Genomic DNA, 25,351 nt, shown 5'->3' on the forward strand with positions numbered 1-25,351 from the left:
CACAGAGCACTCCTAGGCACATTCCCACCCTGCTGAGTGGCTTATCTACAAATGAGACCTGCTGCCCCAGGTGTCTCCGACTCAGTCAGGCTAGGTGGGGACCCATAGCAGCCCCCAGCAGCCACCCATCAGCATGAGACAGGGAAATACCTGGGATGCCAGATGACCTTCCCAGTAGTTTATGGTGTTGGGAAACCATGTGTAATTCAGCATGAACACCCCTCTTGGCTTAAACCCATCAGTTCAAATGAATACCCCTTTTGTAGTAACCAATCACCCCCACCCAACCTGTTCCCGCCAGTGAATGTGCTAATCATGTTTTAGAGTTGTGATTTGATTTTCCCCGCGGTGTGTGATGATTTGCTAAGAGTTGCTATGACGTATGTGGGGGTCCCTGCCTTCTCCAAAGAGTGTATAAAACTGCTGCAAACCCTGGGCTCGGGGCCTCTCAGCATCACCAGTTGCTGTGTGTGCGCACTCGGAGGACGGAGCTAGCTCACCATCAACACCTCTTTGCTGGTGTTGATTGGTGGTCTTTTGGGAGTCCCAAATAGGAGCATAACAGGGGATTAGGGCTGTATTGTGAAGCAAGATCCTGTATGAGTCTGCAGTGTCTGGTTTCCTGACTGCTCGGTTGGGTGTGTTGAAAGGGGAGTTCGTTTGGCACAGAGGCCTTTCTGGAGAAGATCAAAGGTTTGAGACCCCTGAGGCTCTGGAGAGAAAGTGGGTATTGGGGTCCTGCTGGGAAATAGGTGGGGTCCTGGAGATGTATTATCAAGGGAGAGTGGCGGATGGCTGTGGAGGGCTTTTGGAAGTCCCAGATAGAGGGATGAATCTCTAATGCAGACACGGGGTAAGAGGGATCCGTGGAATTTGTCTGGACTACCAGCAGGGGGGGTACCGAAGGCCAGCTGAGACTCAGGAGTTAAGGTAATGGAGGCCCCAACTTTGGCTAGGAGATCCCTGCCTAAGAGGAACTGGACAGCGGGGAATCGGGAAGGAGTGGGAGAGGGCAATGCCCTGGAGCATGCAGAGAAGCCAAGGTCTTGGTAGGGGCTGGTCAACTGTCCTCTGTTGAGTTCTTCATGACAAAAACACTCAGGGTCACTCCAGGTGAACTGGGCTGCACGAAATAACCACCCAAGAGACAGAGATGGCTTTTTTTTGGGGGGGGTCCTTTGACAACTCCTCTGACCTTAAGAGTCCGCAGAAAAGAGAGAGGAGCACATGCTGACCCTTTTATTGATGAGAAGCCATTCAAATGAGGCCAGGGGTCAGGTTTCTAGCTTGTAATGTCTCCTGCCAGCATGTTGATTGACATCTAGGAAGGCCACGCCCAAAGGCAGAGCAAGAGAAGTGGGCACACAGCACCCAAAGGGCATTTCCATGAAACCTTCTATCCCAAACAGGGCAAAGGGGTAATAGCACAAAGGAACAGGTGAGCATAGTTGATCCATGGGGCTGTAGGAAGGCACACCTAGCATGAAGACACATTCTGCTACCTCGAGGATTGGGGCAGCATCTAGGGCCACTACGAAAGTGACCAGATCACTACCAAAGTGACCGACAGAGCCTCTACCAATCACGGGAAGAAAATGCTAGTCATTCAGCGTGACAATAGAAGAACAAGAAAGAGAAGTATGTCACACTGCACGACTGAACACTCAGGATCACTCCAAGTGAACTGGGCGGCCTGAAATAATCTCCCAGAGACAGAGAAATATCTTTTTCTTTGGGTCTTGTGATGGTTCCTCTGAACTTAGGGCCTGTGGAAAAAGAGTGAGGAGGAGGACGTGCTGAATACTTTTATTGGGAAGAAGCCATTTAAATGAGGCAAGGGATAGGATTGCCAAGGATTAGGAGAGTACAGCTCCACACCTCTGGGTGCTGCCTACTCCTAGGGCCAGGCCTTGTTAAACGACCAAGGGAAGAGTCACAAGTCAGGGCTCTACTGTGCCAGACTACAGGGTTTCTTCAGATCCCCGTGGTGCATCAGGACTTAAAGGGGTGTGCATTTGGAGTGGCTCCTCACATAAGTAGGTCCCCAAAACTCCTTTAGGACTTATGTGGCTCCAGTGTCCAAAAGAAAGAGACGGGACCACCTGCCCCCACCATGGTGACCCTGGGCCCCTGAGAAGTGGTGGTTGGGTGAGGGGACCTGGGCCTCCTCAGTCATCCATTGCCAGACCTAGAAGACCCACTGGAAAGATAGCAGAGCCGGGTGGCCTTGCACCTCTTGGTGCAAGTGGCCTTCCTGATGGCATTTGGAACATGCCCCAGGAGGCTTTCGGAGATCCGGACATCCTCTGACCCCATGACCCATTTGACCACGTTTGAAGGAGGGGTCAGGGGGTCCCCCTGGCTGCCTTTTAGGGAGTGGGGATGCCAAAGTGCCAGTGGTTGGGGCAGGTGGAAAGGCCTTGGCCAGCATCTGGTATTTCTTCTCATCTCTCCCATTATAGACCTGAAAAGCCACTTCCAGAAGCTCTGCTTGAGGAGTCAGGGTGCCCTCTCTAGGGTTTGAGTTTAGCCTTCGTGTCGGGGAAGCTCTGGGAGAAGAAATGGGTCATTAGTGGTTGTCTCCTGTCTGGGGTTTCAGGGTTGGGTAGGTGAACTGTAAAAGGGCCTTGGTAATGCAGACCAAGAATACTGAGGGGTATTCATTTTTGTCCTGAATAACCTCTTGGAGTTCCTCATAGCTTTATGGGCCGATTTTCTTAGTCCTGCCATGAGGCAGGTAATGAATTGGTTCCTACCAGTGATTCCTCCAGCGAAATTATAGTCCCAGTTGGAGTCACGATCAGGGACTACCTCAGTGCCAATTGGGTGAGACGCACCTGTGTTCCTCAGGGAGGAGAGTGTCGGATGGGATCCTATGAACACCATGGAAAGTAAATCACATGACTGAGTCAGGTATTCGAATTCCGGAATGTTCCCTGAAGGATGAGGGGTGAAGGACCCTGGCCTTCTTTTGATTTGGGAGAGGTCACTGTAAGGGTCCGGCGAAAAGTCGGAGGAAGAGACCACCAAGAGACTGACTCATGCAATTGTAGAAGGGGATTTATTGAGGATCCAATTCAGCACGCTGAGGCTCTAGGCTCACTCAAGAAGGGAGAGCAGCCCAGAGCCCCGGGGAGGGGTCAAGCAGTGCTTAAGTACACTTTTGGGGGAGGGCAGGGGCTTTGCATACATCAGAACAAATCAGCATGAGGCGCGGGAAAATTGAACAACAACTCTCATACATGATTAGCACATTCATTGGCGGGAACAGGTCGGGCGGGGGTGATTGGTCACTCCTAAGCAGGGTACACATTCAAACTGATGGGTTCGGGCCCTGTATGCCTATGTGACAAGCTGCACAGGGCCCTAGGCTAAATGGCCAGTAGGGCGTTGTCTCAGGAATTTCAGGTTCTGGGTGTAGCAGAGGAACTTAACAATACCTGGTCTTTTACATTTTAATTCAGGCTTTGCAGCTTAGAACTTTACCCTTTCAGTCACTAAGGGAGAATGGACGGGTACCTGAACAACTCCCTAGTGACCCTGCTACTTCACAGAGGGGAAGCAGAGGGGTGAGCTGGGTAGAGGGGTCCGTGCCAGAGCCAGAGCAAGTAAAGGGTGACTGAAAGTAGGTGAGGGAGGCCGGGAGGGGTCGGAGAAGGCGGAGGGTGGTAGGGAGGGGCTCGTCAGCGGGGTCAAAGTCTGGGGTTTCGGGAGGGTCCTGAGGTTGGGGGGGGGGGGTATCCAGAGTCAGCCGAACCTGGGCTGGAGAACAAGAGGAGCAGAGGGGGATCTCTTTTCATCTCCCAAGCCCTCACAAAAGTTAAAAAGGTCCCTCAAAATGTTGGGATCTAGAGTGCCTTAAGTGACCATTTGGAACCATTGTCTAAGGTATAGACGCCCAATCTGGTTGCAGAGTGAATTAGTTTTCACACCTTTAAGTCAGGGGTAAAGGGGAGTGAGTCTAAATTTGCTAAAAGGCAACCCAAGGGGTGTCCAAGGGGATGTCAGAGGAGGCTGCGTCCATGGCAAGAGGGACTTGGTAGGGAGCAGCGCAGGCATCCCTCCGTGTCTTCTCACACTGAACGAGGAAGAGCTGACCACTCTGGGAGTCCTCACTGCCTCAGGCTGCAGCTGGGGCTAAGGCCCACGAGGTTCTCAGCACCAGGGCTGTGAGCCAAAGGAGGAACTCGTTGGTAAAGATGGCGCCCAGAGTGCTTCTCTCCCTGGAGCTCAGGTCCATGACGCCCTGTGAATGGCGCTGCGGAACTTTGAATGGCGCACCTCCGATCCCTCAGCCAATGAAGAAGTAACAGCCCACTGGCCCTGCTCCTCCTCATCCTGCGTTAAGCCCATAAATATCAACACCCTGTTCATGTTCGCTCTCTTACTCTTACAGTCTTACTCTCCCCTCTCTCTCTCCCCCTCCCCTCTCCTCTCTCTCCCCTCTCCTCCCCCTCCCTTCCTCCCTCCCTCTCTCTCTCTCTCTCTCCCTCCCCGTCTCTCCCCTCCCTCCTCTTCTGCGACCGACCACTATGGTCCTGCTAATAAAGTCTCAGACAGGGGGCTGGGGATGTGGCTCAAGCGGTAGCGCGCTCGCCTGGCATGCGTGCGGCCCGGGTTCGATCCTCAGCACCACATACCAACAAAGATGTCCGCCGATAACTAAAAAATAAATAAAATAAATAAATAAAAAGATCTCAGACAGGTAAATGGTTGTTTTTGCTTGTTGAGTTTACGGAGTTTTTCCATCATCCTTTACAGAACTAAGACCCAGAGAGAGATCTTTTGCTGGGGGTGGGGTGGGGGGGCCTTCTGGGCCCATGGACTCAATCAATGGTGGGGGGTGCCTGTGAATGGGAACCCTAGGAGTGCTGGACGTTCAACGGTCACTTCCTGAACTGGCAGGTCATTTGAGTTGATCAAAGGCAGGGGAACTTATCTGAATTAGCTGGCACATAGTGAGATGGAAGGTGAGTTCAAGGTGAGGGTGGTCTAGGACGGAGTATAGGATCCCAGAGCAGCTCAGATCCCCAAAGAGAGATCAAGGTCAATGGGAGAGCCTAATCCGAGTCACTGGCATCAGTGAAAGGACACTTGCAGAGTCCACGCAAAGTCCAAAAACCACGCCATGCCCTGAATCTCATGCAAGAGACTTATTGTCAGTAACATGAGGTAACTGACCAGGCTGTCCCCCGTGGAGAGCAGCGGCTGTCAGCACTCACAGAGCAGCTTTCCAGTGCCCCTGAACCCCACGCTCCGGCAGTTCCAGAACTTGATACCCAGCGTGTGAGGGGAGGGGCTCAGAAGCTCTCACTCTGAAGTTCACACAAAAGCAGCTTCCTTTTCTTCCTTTCACTGTTCTGGGCAGGTTAGCCCTTAAGGACAGCACCTGAGAAGTGGAGAGCTGCTTCTCCCCTCCGCTCCGGCCAGCTGTTACCAGGGAGCCCAGTGGGTAACCTCTTCTCTTTGAAATGTAAACACCTCTGAGGAGCTCAGCGCAGGGGAGGTCTTGTGAAAGGATCTGTCTTTCCTCTCACACTTTGCATTTGCAATCACACTTCTACAAAGTATTATCTACGTCGTTACTACGCTAGAGAGTCCATAATGTTGATGGAAAACCAGCAAAGGGGTGTTCAGCACTGGAGTGCCGATCTCTTTCAGGTCTAAGACCAAACAAGTCAGAGCAACAGGAAACAGGAGGCTTAACCACTCTGAACTCCTTCGTAGAGGTTCTTTTGCTGATAGTCCGAAGATCGATTATGGCGAAGATTTCTGGAGAAGCTTAATTGTGGGGAGCCACATTGAGGTACCACGCCTTCCAGTCCTGATGCAGCACAGGGATCTGAAAGACCACTGTAGTCCGACACGGAGTGCCAGGACTTGTGACTCAGTCCCCCACCCCACCCACCCCACCCAGATAGCAAAGCCAGTCTTCTGATAGGCACACCCTGGGGTAGAGCTAGCTCACCTGTTCCTTTGTAATCCCACCCCTTTGCTCTGTTTGGGATAGAATGTTCCTTGGAAGCTCCCTTTGTGTGTCCCCTTCGCTTGCTCTGCCTTTGGGTGTGGCCTTCCTACATGTCAGTCAACCTGCTGACAGCAGACATCACAAGCTAGACTCAGCCCCTGAAACCTGACCCCTGGCCTCATTTGATGGCTTCTCTCCGGTAAAAAGGGTTCAGCATCTGCTCCTTTCTTCTTTCCCATGGTCCACGAAGGTCAGAGGAGCCATCACCGGACCCAAAGAAAAAGGTATCTCTGGGGCTGGGGATGTGGCTCAAGCGGTAGTGCGCTCGCCTGGCGTGCGTGCGGCCCAGGTTCGATCCTTCGCACCACATACCAACAAAGATGTTGTGTCCACCGAGAACTAAAAAATAAATATTAAAAATTCTCTCTCTCCTCTCTCACTCTCTCTTTAAAAAAAAAAAAATGACTTTTCCTCCATTATGGAAGAGTTGATATATATTGGGTCTACAATCCCAGAGAATCCAGAGGCTAAGGCAGGAAGGTGCAGGTTCCAGCCCAGACTGGGCAACTTAGCAAAATAAAAAATAAAAAGGGCTGGGATACAGCTCAGTAGTAAAGTGTCAATATGTGTTTATTGACAAATAAATCTAAAGGTACACAAAATATTAATCCACTCAAAATCACAAAAGAAGCTGGGCACAGTTGCACATGTCTATGATCCCAGTGACTCTGGAGGCTGAGGCAGGAGATCACAAGCTCGGGCCCAGCCTCATCAACTTAGTGAGACCCTGTCTCTGAATAAAACAAATAAAACTAAAAAGGTCTGGGATGTGGCCCAGTGGTAAAGCACCTCTGAGTTCAATCCCTAATGTAGGAACGGTGGAAAAGCTCCATAAACTCAAGGAGCCAAAACAATTCTTTACCTGTCCGGACTGTAGCAGGCAGTCACAGAAGAGAAGGGGGGAGGGGGAGGGGCAGGGAGGAGAGTAAGAGAGTGAACAGGGTGTTGATATTTATGGGCTCAGTCCCCAGTCCCAAAAAACCCTAAAACAACAACAACAACAACCAGCCAAGTCTAGTGACAATGTCAAATAAGGGCCAGAATAAAAGGTGACACAGAGAAGAAGCAGTGAGAGGTGAAGACAGCCCCAGGCACAGAGCACCCCAGATCCCCCGAGGAGCTGGCTCTGCAGACACTGGCCTCGGCGGCCCCCAGAAGTGCAGGAAGATGCGACGCTGCTGCTGTGCTGGGAGCCCCAGGAACCCACATAACCCCCACTGTTTCTGCACCCTTGTTGTGTTAGCGGGGTATGAAGGGGAGAATGCACCCGGTGTCACCATGGGAACCTTGACAGAGGGCGCCTGGGACCTCTGAGCACCTGAGCAGCACTTTGGAGGTCCACTGCCGCCGTACAGTCTGTGTACTCCCGTGCAAAGGGCAGAGAGAGCGAGTACTTCAGCTCTGAGGCTCACAGTCTCCATCACAGCCTCTCAGCTCCAGCACAGCAGCATGCCAGCAACCACAGATGACAAGTCACAGCTGGAGAGGCCTTTGTGACCATCACACTTTATTTACCAAAACAGAGTGGGCCAGTGTGGCCTGTGGGCATGGCCTCCAGAGAGATCCCTGTATTGAGAATGAGGAAAGCTGGCCTCGCCTGTGGACTCACGGGTAGCCAAAAGGTCGATCTACACCTCATTTCTCATCTGGGAAGAGAGATCATGGTGCCTGTTCTACCGCCCTGGTGGGATTCTGTGAGGATAAATGAAGTGAGAGCAGCAGAGTGCTCAGGGCTGCGCACAGGCACCCGGGCAGGAGAGGTGCTCCCTGGCATCCCTCCCTGGCATCCCATCCGCACCTCCCTGGGCCCTTCCCAGCACCAGCATGTTCTGGGCCTGAGGATGCTGCTGCAATAAAAGCAAAACAGGCCACAGCTCTGCCCTCCTGAAGTGACAAGTAGGACGTGGTTGCTGAGGACAGGCGGCCAGTGCCATGGGGGACTGAGAACTGCAGGTGCTGAGAGCTGGGGTGGAGGGCAGGGGCCACCTGGGCTCCCAGGCCCCCTGCAGTGCTCTGAGCTCCCATGTCAACCACAGGCTGAGGGCCACCAGCAGGAGCAGGGGACAACCAGGGTCTGCCAATTCTCAGAAGCTATTTGTTTTGGAGGTTGATCTTACGAGATGAGAGAGTCTGGGAGTTTTTTTCTTTTGCCATTTTTATTTTATTTTACATTGAGACAGGGTCTCACTAAGTTTTCCAGGCTGGCCTTGAACTTGCGATCCTCCAGCCTCAACCCCAGAGTTGCCAGGATCCCAAGCCGAGAGTTTTGATCCTGAGCTGCAGGGAGGGTGGAGATGCCAGGAATGGAGCGAGAAGACCCTCCACCCCCATCGAAGTGTGTCCACTGTTCCACCTTCATCTTGGCACTGCCCTGGACCCTCCTAGTGGCAACAGGGTCCTCCTCTCTGGCTCTTCCCTCTGCTCAGCCCAGAAACCCTGCAGCCCTGGCTCCCACAGCCCTTCCTCCCAGCTGTCCTGGGTTTCCTTCCAGAAACCAAGCACAGCCTGGCTCTACCTGGCCTCCCTGGGGATTCACAGCTTTTATCATTATCCCAAAATAAACCTACAGCACAAAACCCCAGCTTCTCACATTTCAGCTTTTCCTCTCAGACCCCTGAACTCTGGCCCTGCCTGGCTGCAGGGAGCAAGACAAAGAATGCATTCAGGGCCTCTGAGTCCTGGCAAAAGCTGGGCTGCTCACTGCATGGTGTGCACAGAATCCCTGGGGAGGGGCCGACCTGCTTTTGAATCTGAACTTGACTTCCTGAGGTGTGGGCCCAAGGACCTCTGCCTCCACTCCCCACAGGCGAAGCCATCCCACCTGGGTCTGGGCTGGTGCACAAGGTCTTTGCTCTGGAGTTGTCTCTACCTGGCTCACTCTGACATTGGTGCCCAGGCACTGCAGGTGTTCTTGCTACACCAGGAGTCTTACACTCCTGAATTCAGTGCCCCAGAACACCTGGGGACCCAGTCCCCACATCACCTTTTGGCCTCCAGCCTCTACATCTGCAAAGATGCTCATAGGAAAATCCCCAGAGCTTTCCAACCTGTGCCAGCACAGTGGTCCGCTCATAGCCCTCCCCTGGCCATGCCCCCCAGGGGCCAAGATTGACAGTTTCCTTGGAGAACACGTGAAGCTCTGCGTAGAGCATGCAAAAAGGCAACCCACGGGGCGCTCGAAGCTTGTGTCCAGCACTGGGCCTGCTTCCCCACGTGGCCCCCCAGGAACAGAGGTGGCCTCTCACAGCTCTTTCTCCAGGCTTTCCGGGGTACCTGGTGCTGTGAACAGTGTGAGCAGAACAGCTCACACCAAAGGTGACTATTTTGGGAGTGTATTTGCAAATAGGAAACTCAGCAAAGGGATGATCCAGTTCCAAGCACTAAGGGAGTCTAGTGTGTCCCCAGCAGAGTCATGGATACCACCCTATTTTCTAATTTACTGGAAATGAAGTAAGCTACAAGTGACCCTATAAATATAGGAATAGCTTTCCAAGTTGGGTTAATGATTGACCTACACCGATTTTTATTACACTCTCAGTTAACCTTTTTTTTTTTGTACTGGGGCTTGAGCAGGGAGCTTTACTACTGAGCTACATTCCAACTCTTTAACTCTTTTTATTTTTATTTTTAAATTTTTTTCCCTTAGTTGTTGATAGATCTTTATTTATTTATATGTGGTGCTGAGAATTGAACCCAGTGGCTCACACATGCCAGGCGAGTGGGTTACCGCTGAGCCACAGTCCCAGCCCCACACACCAAGTTGCCCAGGCTGGCCTTGCTTGCAACCCTCTTGCTCAGTCACTGGGGTGCTAGGATTCCATCTATGTGCCAGTGCACCCAGCTCAGTCCTGTCTGGTTTTTTTTTTAATATATTTTTAGTTGTAGAAAGACACAACGCGGGCTGGGAATGTGGCTCAGCGGTAGCGCGCTCGCCTGGCATGTGTGCGGCCCGGGTTCGATCCTCAGCACCACATACAAAACAAAGATGCTGCGTCCGCTGATAACTAAAAAATAAATATTAAAATTCTCTCTCTCGAAAAAAAAGGCACAACGCTTCATTTTACTTATTTATTTATTTTTATGTGGTGCTGAGGATCGAACCCAGTGCCTAGGCAAGCACTCTACCACTGAGCCCCAGCCCCAGTCTCTCTCTCTCCCTCTCTCTCTCTCTCTCTCTCTCTGTCTCTCTCAGTACTGGGGAGTGAATTCAGGGGCACTTAGGGCCTTGCTAATTTGTTGAGGCTGGCTTTGAACTCGCAATCCTCCTGCTTCAGCCTCCTGAGCTGCCGGGATTACAGACATGTGCCATGTGCCCATCCCCAATCTCTATTTAATAGCTGGAAATAAACTGATTTATTTCTAAAATCCAGATGGCAAGTAAAAGTTATGGAAGAACTGATATTTCTTTGATTCTGAGATCCTGTGTTTCTTTCTTGATGGGCAAAAATGAATATTTTAGCTCTAGTGCTTCTCCCAGCTGGAGAAAATGGCTAACTTTGACTTCAGAGACTAACTGTGGAACTCATCAAGGTATCGAGAGCTCACCACAGGACATAACAGTTGCATCTAGTTGTTGGAGCCATGGGCCAATTACTCTGGTTTTGAGTAGATTTACTCTTCAGTTCTGATCATCGGCTTAAAAGTCACTCTCAGAGCTGAGCATGGTGGCCACTCAGGAGGCTAAGGAAGGAGGATCACAAGTTTAAGACAAGCCTGGGCACTTTATCCAGACCCCATCTCAAAATAAAAAACAAAAATAGGGATGTAGCTCAGGGGTAGAGCCCTTGCCTAGCATGCACAAGAACCTGGGTTCAATCCTCAGTACCACAAAGAAAAAAGTCACTCTCAGCCTCCCATTCTACAAGATTGAAATATTTCTTGCTGCAAACCCACAATTAAGAAGTCAGAAGACAGGCCGGATGTGGTAGCACACATCTGTAATCCCAGCAGCTCGGGAGGCAGAGGCAGGAGGATCACTAGTTGAAAGCCAGCCTCAGCAATTTAGCCAGGCACTAAACAACTCAGGGAGACTCTGTCTCAAATAAAATACAAAACAGGGCTGGGGATGCAGTCAGTGGTTGAGTGCCCCTGAGTTCAATCCCCCGTACAAGAAAGAAAGAAAGAGAGAAAGAAAGAAAGAGAGAGAGAGAGAGAGAGAGAGAGAAAGAAAGAAGGAAAGAGAGAAGAGAGAGAGAGAGAGAGAGAAAGAGAGAGAGAGAGAGAAAGAAAAAGAAAGAAAGAAAGAAAGGAAGGAAGGAAGGAAGGAAGGAAGGAAGGAAGGAAGGAAGGAAGGAAGGAAGGAACGAGCGAACTTGTTCATCTACAACAACAAAACAAAAAAAAAGAGGAAGAAGTCAGAAGATGCGCTGGGCTGTGGCTCAGTGGTGGAGTGCTTGCCTAACATGTGTGATGCATTGAGTTCAAACTTCAGCACCACATATCAATCAATCAATCAATCAATAAAGGTAGCGGGCTCGGTGGCACACACCTGTAATTCCAGTGGCTCGGGAGGCTGAGGCAGGAGGATCATGTGTTCAAAGCCAGCCTCAGCAAAAGCGAGGTGCTAAACAACTCAGTGAGACCCTGTCTCTAAATACAAAATGGGGCTGGGGGTATGGCTCAGTGGCCAAGTGCTCCTGAGTTCAATTCCTGGAGAAAGAAAGAAAAAAGAAAAGAAAAGGAGAGAGAGAGAGAGAGAGAGAGAGAGAGAGAGAGAAAGGAAGAAAGAAAGGTGCTCTGTTTATTTACAACTAAAAAAAAGTCAGAAGACTTCTCACCTTGGGCCAATTTCTGGGTCTCATCTGGTCCTTTTGGGGGACGTGTCAGTAGCGTCTCCAGCACTGGCCAACACTTCTGCTACCTCATTTGGTCATGCACAGGGGGATAAACTTTTAGGTAAGTAACAAATCCTCAGGACATAAGTAAGAAGAACCCAAGTCCCACTTTTTTCCTTAGTTCTGAGTCTTGCTGGCTGATATCTGAGGAAGCGCACAGGGGTCCCTGAAGCCGTGATGGAAGCTGGGTGAGAAAGGGTCCCAGGACTCTTGTAAGTAGGTGGCCTCCAGCCCCTGAGGAAGCCAGGCGTGAGTCTTACCAGGCCCTGGCCCAGTGAGGAAGCTGCTGGAGGGTCCTGCTCATCCCACGAAACCCTGAAGTCTCTGGTCAGCTAGGGACATTCAAACCTCCAAGGACGAGGGCAGGTGTCCCTCTTTCCCACTAGGGAAATCACCATCTCCATCCTCTCCCATGACTGTGGCTGCACCTCCAGGGACGCTCCTGCCACCAGGAAGACGGGGAGCAGCACAGCCACAGTGCAGCCACACCAGCTCCCACTGAGGGGGGTAAGAGGTGAGGCCATCCCCAGTCTTGATTCCCATGGAGCCACCTGACAGGGTGTGGGCACTCTCTTCTACACAAGACGCTTCACAGAAGCCAGGTGGCCTACCCTTCAGAAGCAACCCTTGAAATTCCTTCCTTTCATGGGTGCAGGATTGGGGAAGCTGAGCCCAGGCTGGGCCATCTCTCTCTCCCTTCTCTCATCTCCACTTTCCTTCCACCAAGTACCGGCGCTCCTGCATCTCATGTCTCATAAGCTTGGGGAACAGGGAAAGATGTGAAAGCCACCCCACAATTGATTATAAAAACTCTAGTCACACTTACATGTGTCAGGCTGGGGAGGTGGCTCAGTGGTAAAGCAGTTGCCTAGCCTGCATGAAGCCCTGGGTTCAATCCCCAGAACTACATAAAAAATAAATAAAACAGGGCTGGGGCTCAGTGGTAGCGCCCTTGCCAGGCATGTGTGAGGTATTGGGTTCGATTCTCAGAACAGCGAGTAAATAAAAAAAATAAATATCAACAACTAAAAATAAATTAAATAAATAAACCCAACAAAAAGATTTTAAAAATATGACTCACATGTAACAAAATCCTTTCTGCTTTGAGATTGAAAATACAGAAGGGATGATCCGACAGTGGGGCCCCAGGTGAAAACCTACCTCCATAAGTTCCCTTCAAACCAGGTGAGAGGGCCTCGTGGCTGAGGTTTTTAAACCCAGCGGCCCAGGATTCACCCTGGCCCTGGTCAGATCTCCAGTCCCGGGAGCCTGGGTTTTGTGCTTCCTGGTGATTTCCCACTTGCATTTCCTGGCCGACTACCACTGAGAGGATTCTGGATCAACCCAACAAAGCAGGTCCCTGGCTGGCACACCACCGGACTTGTGGGTAGGGGACCTAACAGAGTGGGTGGGTGCCGTCATCTCTGGCCAACCCTGCGTCTTCCTGTGTCCACTGTCTCAGGGACCGTGGAGAGATGGCAGCAGACACACCTTCCCTCCTGGAAAGGGTCATCTATTAAGTGTTTCACGCCCGAAGCCCGGGTCACCTTCACCCTGACCCACCCCAGCAGTCTCCTGGGGTCACCTGGCTTCAGGCCCTCCAAAGAGTTCACCGCAGTCTGACCAGCTTCTCAGGGTGGGAGCCCCGCCCCCCATCGCTGCGGCGTGTCCACAGCGGAGGCCGGTCTAGAGGAGCCCACAGTGAGCCCAGAGCGGGCTGGGCGTGGACCCGTTGAGCACGGGGATGGGGAGAGTGGGGTGTCTTCCAGGACGTCTCCATCAGGAATGAGTCTCTGGGCCTGGGCCGGGGTCTCCTGGCTCAGCGCCCACCCTCGGTCCGGCCCTGGCCCCCGTTCCCTGCGCCCCTCCCTCTCCCACACGGCCCGCTGGGCTCGAGTTCCCCTTCGGGTCCCCCACTCGGGCCTCCCTCCCACCGTGGCGCAGCGCCCCGTCCTCCCTCCCCAGCGCGCGGGTCCTGCGCGCCCGCGCCGCCGCCCTGCGCACCCGCGGCTCCACCTGCGGCGGCCGGGGGGGCGGGGCCGCCGGGATGACGCGGCACGCGGACGGCGCGGACCCGCCCCGCGCTCGGCGGTGCCCGGCGGCGGGGATGGAAGCCCGGCGCTGGCGCGGGCGGCGATGATGGGCGGCCATGGCCCGGGCTGGCGGCGGCGGCGGCGGCGGCGCGGCGGCCCCGGAGCGCGCGGGGGCGGCGGCGCGGCGGGCGCCCTGGGAGCTGTCCCTGGAGGAGGTGCTGAAGGTGTACGAGCAGCCCATCAACGAGGAGCAGGCGTGGGCCGTGTGCTTCCAGGCCTGCCGCGGGCTGCGGGGCGCGCCCGGCGGCCGGCGCCGCATCCGCGACACGGGGGACATCCTGCTGCACCGGGACGGCTCGGTCGGCGCGCGGCAGGAGCCGGGTGAGCGCGGCGGGCGGCGGGGGTGTGGCCCGCGGCTGCCGGCGGCTCACGGGGTGGGTCCCTGGTGAAAGGGACCGCGGCCTCCTGGGCGCCCACGGCGCCGTCCTGCTGCTGGACCCGAGTCCTCCTTCCTGACTGGCTGCTGGACCTGGAGGCCCCCTGCCCTCGGGATCCGGAACCTCCGCTGGGCCCGGCCCTGCCCTCCTGGCCTTTCCTGACCTGGGGACCCCTCATGGTCCCCTTCTCGTCCTCCCGTCTCTCCTGGCATCAAGGCCAGCTGCTCTGCGGCGGGGCACGCTGTCCTCCGCTGAGAAGGGGCTTTGGCCAGATTGCTAGTAGCTGGGGTGAAGTCGGGAAGCAGGCATTATGCCATTCTTGTTCCCGGCTCTCCCCTGGGCCACTCCTCCTGGCTTTGGGTTCTGCAGCCCTCAGTGTATGGCTCATGCAGGGCTTTGTGGGTACAAAGAGTCCTTGCCGCTCTTTAGTGACACGGAGAGGACACAGAATGTCCCCAGGCTAGCTCTTTCATGGAGGGTGGGGGAGGGGCTTGCCTCCTGGGAATCTGTGCAGAATACACACCAGTTTCCTGGGTTTAATTGAGAGGGAGCAAGGAGAGTGTAAAATCTGCTTTTTTTTTTTTTTTTATCCAAAAGACCCAACAACTTAGCCCCTGAAATATGTTTGAGGTCTATTGAAAGTGGTGCGTTTACCTGATCATGTACTTTCCCCTTTAAGTTGTTTTCCTCCCTGGAGAGTGGAAGGTTTGTATATGGCGCATAGGATGATATTACCCCAAAGCTGAAACCCTTCTGTGAGCACAAAGGCAGGCTGTGTGCCCTGGTTGAAGCCTGGCCTCCCTCCAGTCCTCAGCTATGGCCTTGCACTTGCTCTGGAGCAGGCTTCTGTGGAAGACGGGGCAGGAGCAGGGCAAAGCCCAGCAGAGGCAGCAGACAGTGGCTGCCTTTTACAGTGGGGAGGGGCCTGCTGTGTCCCCCCAGGAGCCTGCAGCTTTCTCCCTCAGCTTCCTCTTCCTTCCAACCCTGCCTGTGACGCTTGCAAGTTGAATTTTGCACAAAAAGCATTGATACATTGATTTGATGGGTGGAAATAGTAAGCACCGACGTCATGGTATTATTCCCACTTTACTCTCAGGTCAGCTGAGGCCCAGGCCTCAGAAAGTCCAAAATCACTCAGAAAGTGGCAGAATTTGGACTCTGCACTCATGCTCTGAACCACTGTGCTGCCATGTCTTTCAAAGACTGGGCAGAGGGGCAGGTGCACAGTGACCTGCTCTCACCTGGAGTCTGCATACTCACAGAGCTTTTCTCCTGAGGCTCTGTCCTCCTGAGAAGATGCTCCCTGGGCCTACCCCAGCCCTGGAGATAAGTGATACCCTAGGGTCTGGCTCCCAGCTCTGCAGAGCAGGACAGGACTGCAGGGAGTGTATAGTCTGGCCTCTGATTTTTAAGGATGGGAAAACCCAAGCAGAGTGGGAGTGGTGAGTTGTTGCCCACAACCATAGCAGCTGTCCCTGGGGTTTCCTGGTATCTCCCTGAACTGTGGGCAAGCCAAGCTGGGCTTCCTATTGGTTCTGTCCCAAATATCAGAGGGCCGTGCTTGGGATGTGGGTCCTCTTTTCTCTCTCCCCCAGGATTCTATGTGCTGCTGATTCCCAGTCATGGCCCATGTGGCAGTCATCACAGATCTAGTGGCACTTCCTGACTGGGGAGTCAAAGCTTAGTACGGGCCTGTGCATTGAGGAGCCTTATCTCTGTTTGAACAGGGTCTCTGGTCTGGTTTCTGTTCATAAACATTCCTCACAATGGTGATGGCTTATGACTTCTGTCTGCCTTTATTTTATTTTTGGTACTGGGGATTGAATCCACGGACACTTAGCCACTGATCCACACCCCCAGCCCTTTTTTGTATTCTATTTTGAGGCAGAATCTCACTGAGTTGTATAGGGCCTTGCTAAGTTGCTGAAGCTGGCTTTGAACTCGCAATTCTGCTGCCTCAGCCTCCTGAGCCACTGGGATTACAGGTGTGTGCCACTGCGCCTGGCTGCCTCTCTCTTTTTTTTTTAAGTGGAAGAATGGGAAATGTGTTAGCCTGTGGAGTTATTTTCAAGAGAGGCCATTATTAAAACCTCAAGATCGGGAAAGGATTATTTTTTAAAATGGACTCAGGAAACGCCATCAGGTGAAGCTCTGTGGAGCCGTTCCGTGCACAGCACAGCCAGTGGTCAGGTGGCCTGCAGCGCTCTCAGTGGATCCACCTCCTGCTGTCCCAGGGTGGCTTGCCCCACAGGAAGGTGCTCTGCAAAGTGGGACTTGGGCCTCGGCCCCCGGAGCATCCAGCTCCGGGCCCAGCTTTCTTCCAGGAAGATGCCCAGGAGACAGTGGAGGCTGCTGCTAGGTGCCCCGGGGTGAGGGGAGCATGGCTGCCTCCTCTCCCTTTACCTCCTGCCTTGCACTCACCTCACGCTCACTTACACAGATATATTTCTATTCATTTTTATTGGCCCACTTTTCTTTTTGGTGATGGGGTTCCAACCCAGGGTCTCTTGCCTGGTAAGTCCAAACTCCACCCTGGAGCTCCATCCCCAGCTCTTGCCTTTTGATGCTCCACCTTTTCAATCAGACCCCACTCTTTATACTTGGGGTGGACTGTGGTTCTGAGCCTGGCTGTCCCCAGGGTTCTCTGGAGCAGTGTTAGGCTCCACTGCTAGTTCCTTGTTCTTGAGTGGACACAAGGCCTTCCCTTTTTATGTGGTAGCCCCAGGTTCCTAACACAAAGGCCATTAAAAGGCATTTGTCCAGGCCAGGTGCGGTGGCCCACGCCTGTAATGCCAGCGGCTCAGGAGGCTGAGGCAGGAGAATCATGGGTTCAAAGCCATCCTCAGCAAAAACGAGGTGCTAAGCCACTCAGTGAGACCCTGTCTCTAAATAAAATACAAAATAGGGCTGAGATGTGGCTCAGTGGCCGAGTGTCCCTGAATTCAATTCCCAGTACCCCGCAAAATAAAAAATAAATTTATAAAAAGACACCTGCCCAGAACTGGACCACAGTGTCCACAGGGCTGACTTGTCTTTCACTCTCTCCCCCAGCAGTGCTCAAGAGCAGGCCTCAGGGGGTCCGCTGCGCCTGGGCCACAAGTCACAGCCAGGGGTGCTGCTGCTGCATGTGTGAGCTGGCCTCTGTGCCAGCCACAGACACTTCGCTGTGTGTCTCCTGGCCCAGCGAGCTCCTGCCAGGTGCTGAAGGGGACCCTTGGATCAGGAAGCGCCCAGCTGGCTCTCTCTGCTGCTGGAGGTCCCCGAGTTCCACCGGTGGCCAGAAGAGTCTGTTGAGCTCATCTTTTCACTGTCCTCCCTGCCCAGATGTGTGCAGAGGAGCTTTGAGTGGTCTTGCCTTGGCGGGTGGCCTTGGTTATGCTGGGGAGAAGCTGGAGCTGGTCAGAAAGGTCAGATTCTGCTTCCAGAGAGAATTCCCCTTCCCAGGTCTCCTGGCTGCCAGAACATTCCTGGTGGTTCTTATAGCTGGGTCCTGGCCGGTCCTGGCCATGGCTGGAGGTGCCTGTCACAGCAGGGCCACCTGCCTGGCGATTGCAGGCGCTCTTGGAGCTGTGCTCTCTGCCCTTGAGGGCCACTTAGTCCAGTCATGGTGAAGGGTGACAGAGGCCACCCAGGAGGGTGGGAGCTTGGGAGCCAACCTTGAGAGGTGCTTGTAGGACAGGTGCTGAGGTGTTGGGGTCACTCCTCCTGGGAGAGCTATGTCCTTAAGAGCCTCTTCCACAGCCGAGAAACCCAAAGTCACAGGGAAGACAGCCACCTGAATTGACAGTTGCAGGTGTGACGATGGCCTGTGCCTTAGAGGTGTGTGACTGACCGTCTTAGCCTTGGGGGTGCCAGTGGAGGCCTGTGCTGCTGCGCTGCACATTTCTTGGCGGTCAGTGCCTGTCCCTGAGCTCTGCTTTCTGGAAGAGGACTGCCAGACGGTCACTGCGAGGTGTGGGGGGTGAGCAAGGTGTGTTTGCAGACAGATTTCTGGAATCCATCTTCTGAGCAAGCCTCACCTGGCAGGACGATCACCTTCTGTGTGTGTGGCCTCTCTGACGCTGCCCATGCCAGGCTGGCCCTCCCATAAATCCTGGACCCGGGCGGCCCGGGTGCCTGTCCTAGCTGGTACCACCCGACCTGTGCTGTGACTTTGGAAAGGGCTCCACGTGTCCAGGAGCCTGGGGGCCCCACGTCACGCGTGAGGTTCAGCTTGCGGTCGCCTTCCAGCCGCACCCTCCACACGCTCACCAGCTGCCTGCCTGGCATCCACGGGGGTTTCTCTGCCCCCCATGGGACAGAGCTGACTCTAGTGCAGCACCAGGAATCGCGGGGCACTGGATGGTCTGGCCCTGGCAGGAGGCCTGGTTAAACCCTGTGGACAGGCTGCCAGGGTTCAACTCTGACCCTTCGGAGCCATGCAGAGGCCCGGTTAAGGGGGAGGAGAGGGGCCTGGAAGTGGTGTCTGCTCGCCGGGCAGACCGCACAGGGCGCCCGGGCAGCCGGAGGAAGCTCCCAGCCACTGTCTCGGCTTCTGTCCACTCCCAGGGAATCCCACTTTCCCCCTGGGCATCTGCCTTGGTCCTTCTCCAGGGACTGAGGGGTGAGCAGAAAGGAGAGAGTGGGCATCTGTGGCTTCAGGACAGATCTCCACGACCTTCCGGCTCAAGGTGACACCAACCCATTCTCTTCTGTCTTAAGAGGGTATAGATCCAGAACAGCCTTTTCCTTAGGTCAGCTGCCGACGTCTGCCGCCTGTGTCCCCCGGCCACGCCACGCAGAAGTCAGGGGGCCTGCAGGTGTGTACGCTCCCAGTTCCACCCTCACATCTGGGTGTCATGTCGCTCTCCATTTTTTCTTCTTTTATTTTTTTCCTATTTTTAAAAATTATTTTTTGGGACAGGGTATTGCTGAATGGCCCAGGTGTGGCTGGGACTACAGGTGTGTGCTATGGCGCCTGGCCCATTCTTGATGCATTTCCAGGAAATTGTTGTATCCACATCAATCTACTTCCCCTAAATACTTCAGCATGTGTGCTGTTACCAGAGCTTAGCGTTTGTTTGTCATTCTTTCTTTTGATGTGAAATTTACATATGATGGAACATGAACCCTGGCACACCTTCCTCAATAGGTCTCTGCACCCCACCCTCTGCTGTCAGGGCCCCACTACGCCTGTTGAACAGTCAGAACCACCCTGTGCTGGTCCCTCCCACGGATTCCACTTCAGTGGATCTTTGCGGGGCCCAGGAATGTTCCAAGTGGTTCTAGAATCCACATTCCACCCCAGGTTCTCGAATCCCCTGACTTGGGTCTCCTCTCAGATCCTTGCCCAGTGGACTGAGGGGAGCCCCTGGGGAGCGTGTGGAGAATCGTGGGGATCTCAGCCCAAGGACTGGCAGAAGTGACCAGGAGGAGGGACACACCCGTATCCCTTTGACCCAAAGAGCTCTGTGTTTGCTGAACAAACAGCTTGCGACTTCTGAACCTGCCCGTGGGCGTCCTCCAGCTCCCGACTGGGTCTTGCAGTTAGAGTCTCGACTGTGGAGTGAGCTTTGGTGGAGAGCTCTGAGATCACCGACCCTGGGTGTGTTTCACTCATCCTGAGAGTGACCCTGGGGTGGTGTCTCCTGGGGACCGAGGTGGTGGAGACCCTGGGCTGCCGGGAGCACACAGGGGTTTGGGTCCAAAGTCTGCTGGCTCTGGGCTCCACCCCACTCTGAGGCGGGGCAGCACCGCATGCGGAGTGGCACCCTTTGGCACGAATTGATTTCTTGACTCTGTAGCGCGTCCACAAGACCCGAATTCAGAACCTGCAGAGAGAGTGGCGTCCCAGAGCCCTGTGTTATGGTCCCCACCTACTGGCCTCTGAGCCACAGTGTAAAGTCTCACGCACACCAGCACACGGGTTCTGCTCTGAAACCTAGAGCTGCCCTCTGCCCTCCCGCTCCACTCCAGGGTGCCCTGTTCCTGTGTGTGTGTGTGTGTGTGTGTGTGTGTGTGTGTGTGTGTGTGTGTGTTCCCAGTGTCGTGTGGTGAGAAGGTGCTACAGTGAGGGGCAGGTGGCGTCATGCTGACCGTGTGGCAAGGCTTCGGGAAGCAGACCTGCTGCATTGGAAGCCGGGGCCGTGGTTTTGAGAGACTTGGTGGTGGCCTTCCTGGGTGTGGCCAGTTCTCCTGTCCACCAGGCTCACGTGCGCTGTGTTTCTGCAGCCTGTTGTGGCCACACGACGCTCCGGGCAGGCGGTCCTGACTCCAGGCCCTGCCACAGCGCAGTAGGTGCTCCGCGTACCCTTCCGCCTCGGGAGGCTTCTCTGCCTCTGTTGCTGCCCCTCTCTGAGGTGACACTGTTAGACGTAGGTGTCACCTCTGTCCTGCAGGTGAGAAAGTGAGGTCAGAGGGAGGACACCCAGAGCCTGAGGGCCACAGATTGGCCAGGATCTGACGTCTCCAGTCCTCCTGGGCAGACGGGGCAGAGGTGCAGGGACCTCCTGTCACCTGCCACGCAGGGCTGTGCGCTTGCTCTGGAGGCTGCTGGGGGCAGCTGCGAAGGTCCTCTGGGCACCTCTCCTCCAGGTGCAGTCTGAACAGTGTTCAGAGGAGTGCCCAGCGCTTCAGTCCTCCTCACTTGCCATTCCACGCAAGAGAGTCTGGAGTGGGTTTCCTTTCCCTGGCGAGGGTGTCCTTCCCGCAGGAGGAGGTGCCTGAGCGTCCCGCCCCCGGCAGGGCTGGGGAGTGGTGGTGGGAGCCTGGGTCTGGCTCAGTCTCCTCTCTGGAGGTCTCTCCTGGGTCCCGCTGCCTCCGTCTGCTTCTGTCTACTCCAGTGAGGGCAGCTCCGGGCAGTCGTGCCTGGACTGTTGGGTGGGTGGGTCAGGAGTGTGCTTGGCTTGGCGGGGACCCGGCTCTGCCGTTTGTTAGCTGGGTGGACTCTGGCAGATCTCTGAGCCCCAGTTTCCTCACCACAGAGGGGGATTCCTGGCACCACCCCCACCAAGTGGCCGACGGAGGCTGGAACTTGCTGGAGTTTTGTGACCGCCTCGTGGAGGCCCCAGCTCGGCCTCCCCGAGAGATCTCCTTCACCCCCATCTCAGCAGGCCGAGCCTGCTCATCAAACCCTGGAGAGTTCCCAAGTCCTTGCAACTGAAAACAGTTAAGATTCGCAGACACTTTAGTTTTGGCATGATTTTTTTGGTTGTTGTTTTTGCTGATATATGAACTATTTGAGCCAGCAACACAAGCACTGAAAGCATTTCCACAGAGAGCTGACTGCAGAGCTAGACTGCGTGTGCCATCAGTGGGCAGAGAGCTGGGAAGGGCTGGCCATCCTTCCCGGACAGCCCCTCCTGCCCTTCCCGACCAGCAGCATGACCCAGGCACTGGCCTCCAGGAAGCACCTTGGTCCTGGGTCTGAGGCTTCTACCTCCCCACTCCTGGGAGCCAGCTGTGGCTGCCAGCTTCCCTGACTGCCCAGGACAGGAGCCTGTGGCCTGCTGCACACTGCTGGCCTCTCCCGACCTCACCGATGCTGGCCTGGACTGCTCCCATTACTGCAGTGGGTGGCAGTCTCCTTTGTCTTGGGCCATCCTCCTGGCTCTCGATGGCATTTTGAAAGTGTGGGTGGCCTCAGCAGGTTCGTGCAGAGACGTCCTGAGGTCTGTCTTCCCACGTCTCGCCTCCTTCTAGTAGGATGAAGGCAGTGAAGCTCCCATGCCCACTCGAGTGCCCCTGCACGTCGTTGTGTGGGTGGGTTTCTGCATCTCATTCCGTGGCATCCTTGGAACCTGGGGGGCGGGGGGCTTGGGCAGCAACTGGTGTCCAGATTCTGGGGTCCCCCTGCCTTGCTCGGGCACCATCCCCCCCTCCACTAGCTCTGATACCTTGGAGCACAGGAGGTCATCTCTGAGCCTCTGTCTCTTCATCTGTGAATGGGTGCCTGAGCTGCCCACTTCCTGGGTTGGATTTGGCATACATGGATGAGCACCTGCAAAATGCCACTCAGCCTCACATTGAGCTTGGACGTGGGCCTCAGATCCGGGAGTCGCAGTCCGAGGTGGACACACCCAGCTAGGCAAAGCCTGTCAGCTCCTCTGAGCCCAAGTCCCTTCCGACCGTGTACCTCGGAGGCAGGCCGCCTCAGTTCCCCGCGTCACAGCTTCTCACTTCAGACCGCGGCTTCTTGCCTGCAGCCACCACCTACCTGAGCTGCTCCTCCTTTCCCTCTGTCTCCAAGCAGCCTGGACCCCAGCCCCTGGACCCACTCACCAGCCCTGCTGACCACTCTTCTGAGCCGGCACTGGGGAGCACTGGGGTCTGCCTTCTCTAGTGCAGAAAGGGACAGTCACTCTTGGCACCCAGGTGTCCTGCCCAGAGCTGGCTCCTGAAGGGCCTTGCAAGTGACCTGGTGGCTCAGCAATGAACTTTCTGGGGTTCCTTGGGAGAGTGGGGGGTCACTGCATTTTCTTCAGGGAAATGGGCGGGGGCGGGGCGTCCCACCTTCCCATGGGCTCAGGTGGCCATCGCCGCTGCAGGGGTGCTGGGGAGCCGCCTGTCTGGGCTCCTGGGGTCCTGGTGAGCTGAGGCAGGGCAGCAGCCTGTCCTTGGGTCCTGGGGTGGAGGGGGGAACCTGACTCGCTGTCTTTTCTTGCAGAGCCCGCGACCACGATGGTGTCCCCGGCCAGCTCAGAAGCTCAGGTACTGAAAACAGTGTTAAAGACGACTTGATCCTGTGAGGGTGAACCTGCGTTGCGTGATGGACACTCTGACCCTATTAAGTCCTGTAGCTCTTCATCGAGGCAGGACAGCGCAGCACCCAGAGGGCCTCGCGGGGCCTGGGAGGAAGCTGTGCACAGAGGACAGGGGGCGAGGGCCCGGCAGGGTGTCAAGGGCTCTGGGGCAGGAGCAAGGGAGGAGTGGCCACTGACCCGAGGGAAGTGGGTGATGGCCTCTGCCTGGTTGGCCTCACAGGCACAATGCCGGGGGCTGGGTGTGGGTCCCAGGAGCAAACAGGGAAACCAGCCAAGGACACAAGCCAAGGAATTCCCACCCAGCCCACATCTCCAACCCTTCCTCCTCCACCCACCTGCCCCGAGATCACGTCCTGGATTTGGTTCTTCTCTGTGTCTTTAGACCACTGCTCTAATATGACACCTGTTTTACAGTGAACACAGTGGCACACTCAGGGGGAGGTGGGCACAGACCAGAAGAGGATATACCATCTGTTGTTGAGAGCCCAGAAACTAGCAGTGTGTCTCACCTCCCATAGTCCCTCACCTTGGAATACTGCCATTCAAGTAGCACATCGCCGAGTTTATTTACCAGCTCTGTTCTTGTCCTACATAGAGATTCCTCAGACATTTGTGTGTTTCCAAGACTCCTCTGCATTGCCCTGTGGTGGCTGGTCATCCCTTTTCATGGCTGCATAATATTTTGGATAGTTTCTTTTTCCCAAGTGCAGTGCTCCTGGGTGGCAGCTGGCCCCTGCTGTGCAGAGTCCCCAAGTAGTCTATTACTTGAAAACTTTCCAAAGTTTTAAAAAGATTTATAAAGAGGAGCTAGGGCCATAGCTCAGTGGTGGAGCGCTTGCCTAGCATGTGTGAGGCACTGGGTTCGATCCTCAGCACCACATGAAAATAAAGGTATTGGGTCCATCTACAACTAAAAATTTATAAATATCCACAACAGCGGTGTATGGGAATAGTCCGTCAGGACTGTCCTTCTCAGAGGCCCCAGGTGCACTTGAGAGCGAGTAGCCTCCGCAGGGGAGCTGCCTACACCTCGTCTCGACTGGGGCTACTCGGGCGCACGAGGTGCCCACGGGAGCCCTGCAGCTTCTGACCACCCCCAGGCTGCTGAGCCTGTCCAGTGCTGGAATGCCGGCAGGGCTAGAGGTTCTGAGCCTGGCCAAGTGCCCAGACTTTTCCTTATGGGGAACGGGCGTTCTTGACCTCAGAGAGTTCCGATGACTGGAGGCACCTTTCGTTGACGCAGCTGTCAGATCAGACGGGACTGCAGTCGGCACTTCCCCAGTGTGGCACTCGCTCAGGCCAGGGGGAAGGGGGGCTCTCCTCCTGTGCCCTCAGTCTGTCCTCCTGTCCATGGGGTGGGCGGTCTGCCTGAGAAAGACCGTCAGAGCCAGCCTGGAGCTCGAGGCAGACGGAGTAGGCGTGAGATGCCCTTCCCACCTCCTCGCTCATTCTTGGCCCCTACCCAGAGGCCAAGAGGATCACCGGGAATCCGAGGGGACTGTAACTCCTGCCTGCCCCCGTCACCGTGGCACCCAGGAGGGGCCCTGAGGCCCTGCTGGAGCCCCCTGACCCCGGGCTTTGCCTGCCTGGGCCAGGTTCAGGCTGGCACCTGTCAGGTGTGACCCTCTGCTAGAGTTTTGTGGCTGTGGCTGTGGCTCTAGAGTCTCGGGTGTGGCTTGGAGCTGTGTCCCTGATGCTCATCTGCAGAAGGCACATACATGCTGAGGTGGCCTCCAGGGGGTGACCCAGAAGGTTCCCGGAGAAGGCAGTGGCCTCCTGGTGAGGGACAAGGCTGAGGACTCTACCCAGCAGACCCAGGCCTGGCCAAGCAAAGGCCCAGCTCTTTGCAAGCTGTGCCCAGGCCACCTGACCTCTCTGTGCCTCTCTCCCCAAACTGCAAGATGAGAGATGGTGTCGGTGGGTTGTCCACAGCCAAGCAGAAGAGTGACACCAGGCTCAGCCCAGGCTCCGACTAGGAGAGTGTCTTTTCGTAAATGCATCCTTTTGATCCATGTCATAAAAGAAAAGCATGAAAGTCCGTTAGCACCAAGAGCCATGCCCCCAGATCACAGGGAGGGCCTATGCTGGGGATGACCTGCGCAGGCTAGGGAGTGCGAGCCACCGAGCTGCACCCCGCCCTTTTCATTTCATTGTGAGACAGGGGTCTAACAGTTGCCCAGGCTGGCCTTGAACTTGTGAGCCTCCGGCTTCAGCCTCCTGTTTGGGATTATCAATGTGGCCACCACACCTGGCAGGAGTGTCATGATTTATTTATATT

General features: G+C 55.1%; 1 protein-coding gene across 1 annotated transcript in view; it reads left to right on the forward strand.

The window, feature by feature from the left end:
- The first annotated feature begins 14,011 nt into the window (after positions 1-14,011).
- The window catches only part of Spire2 (spire type actin nucleation factor 2), a 28,656-nt gene continuing 17,316 nt past the window's right edge, over positions 14,012-25,351 (forward strand). The window contains exons 1-2 of the mRNA XM_077793143.1: positions 14,012-14,276; positions 22,977-23,020. Of these exons, the coding sequence (XP_077649269.1) occupies positions 14,012-14,276; positions 22,977-23,020 (309 nt within the window). The remainder of the gene's footprint in view (positions 14,277-22,976; positions 23,021-25,351) is intronic.

Source organism: Urocitellus parryii, chromosome 15, assembly GCF_045843805.1.
Source record: "Urocitellus parryii isolate mUroPar1 chromosome 15, mUroPar1.hap1, whole genome shotgun sequence".
NCBI lineage: Eukaryota > Metazoa > Chordata > Mammalia > Rodentia > Sciuridae > Urocitellus > Urocitellus parryii.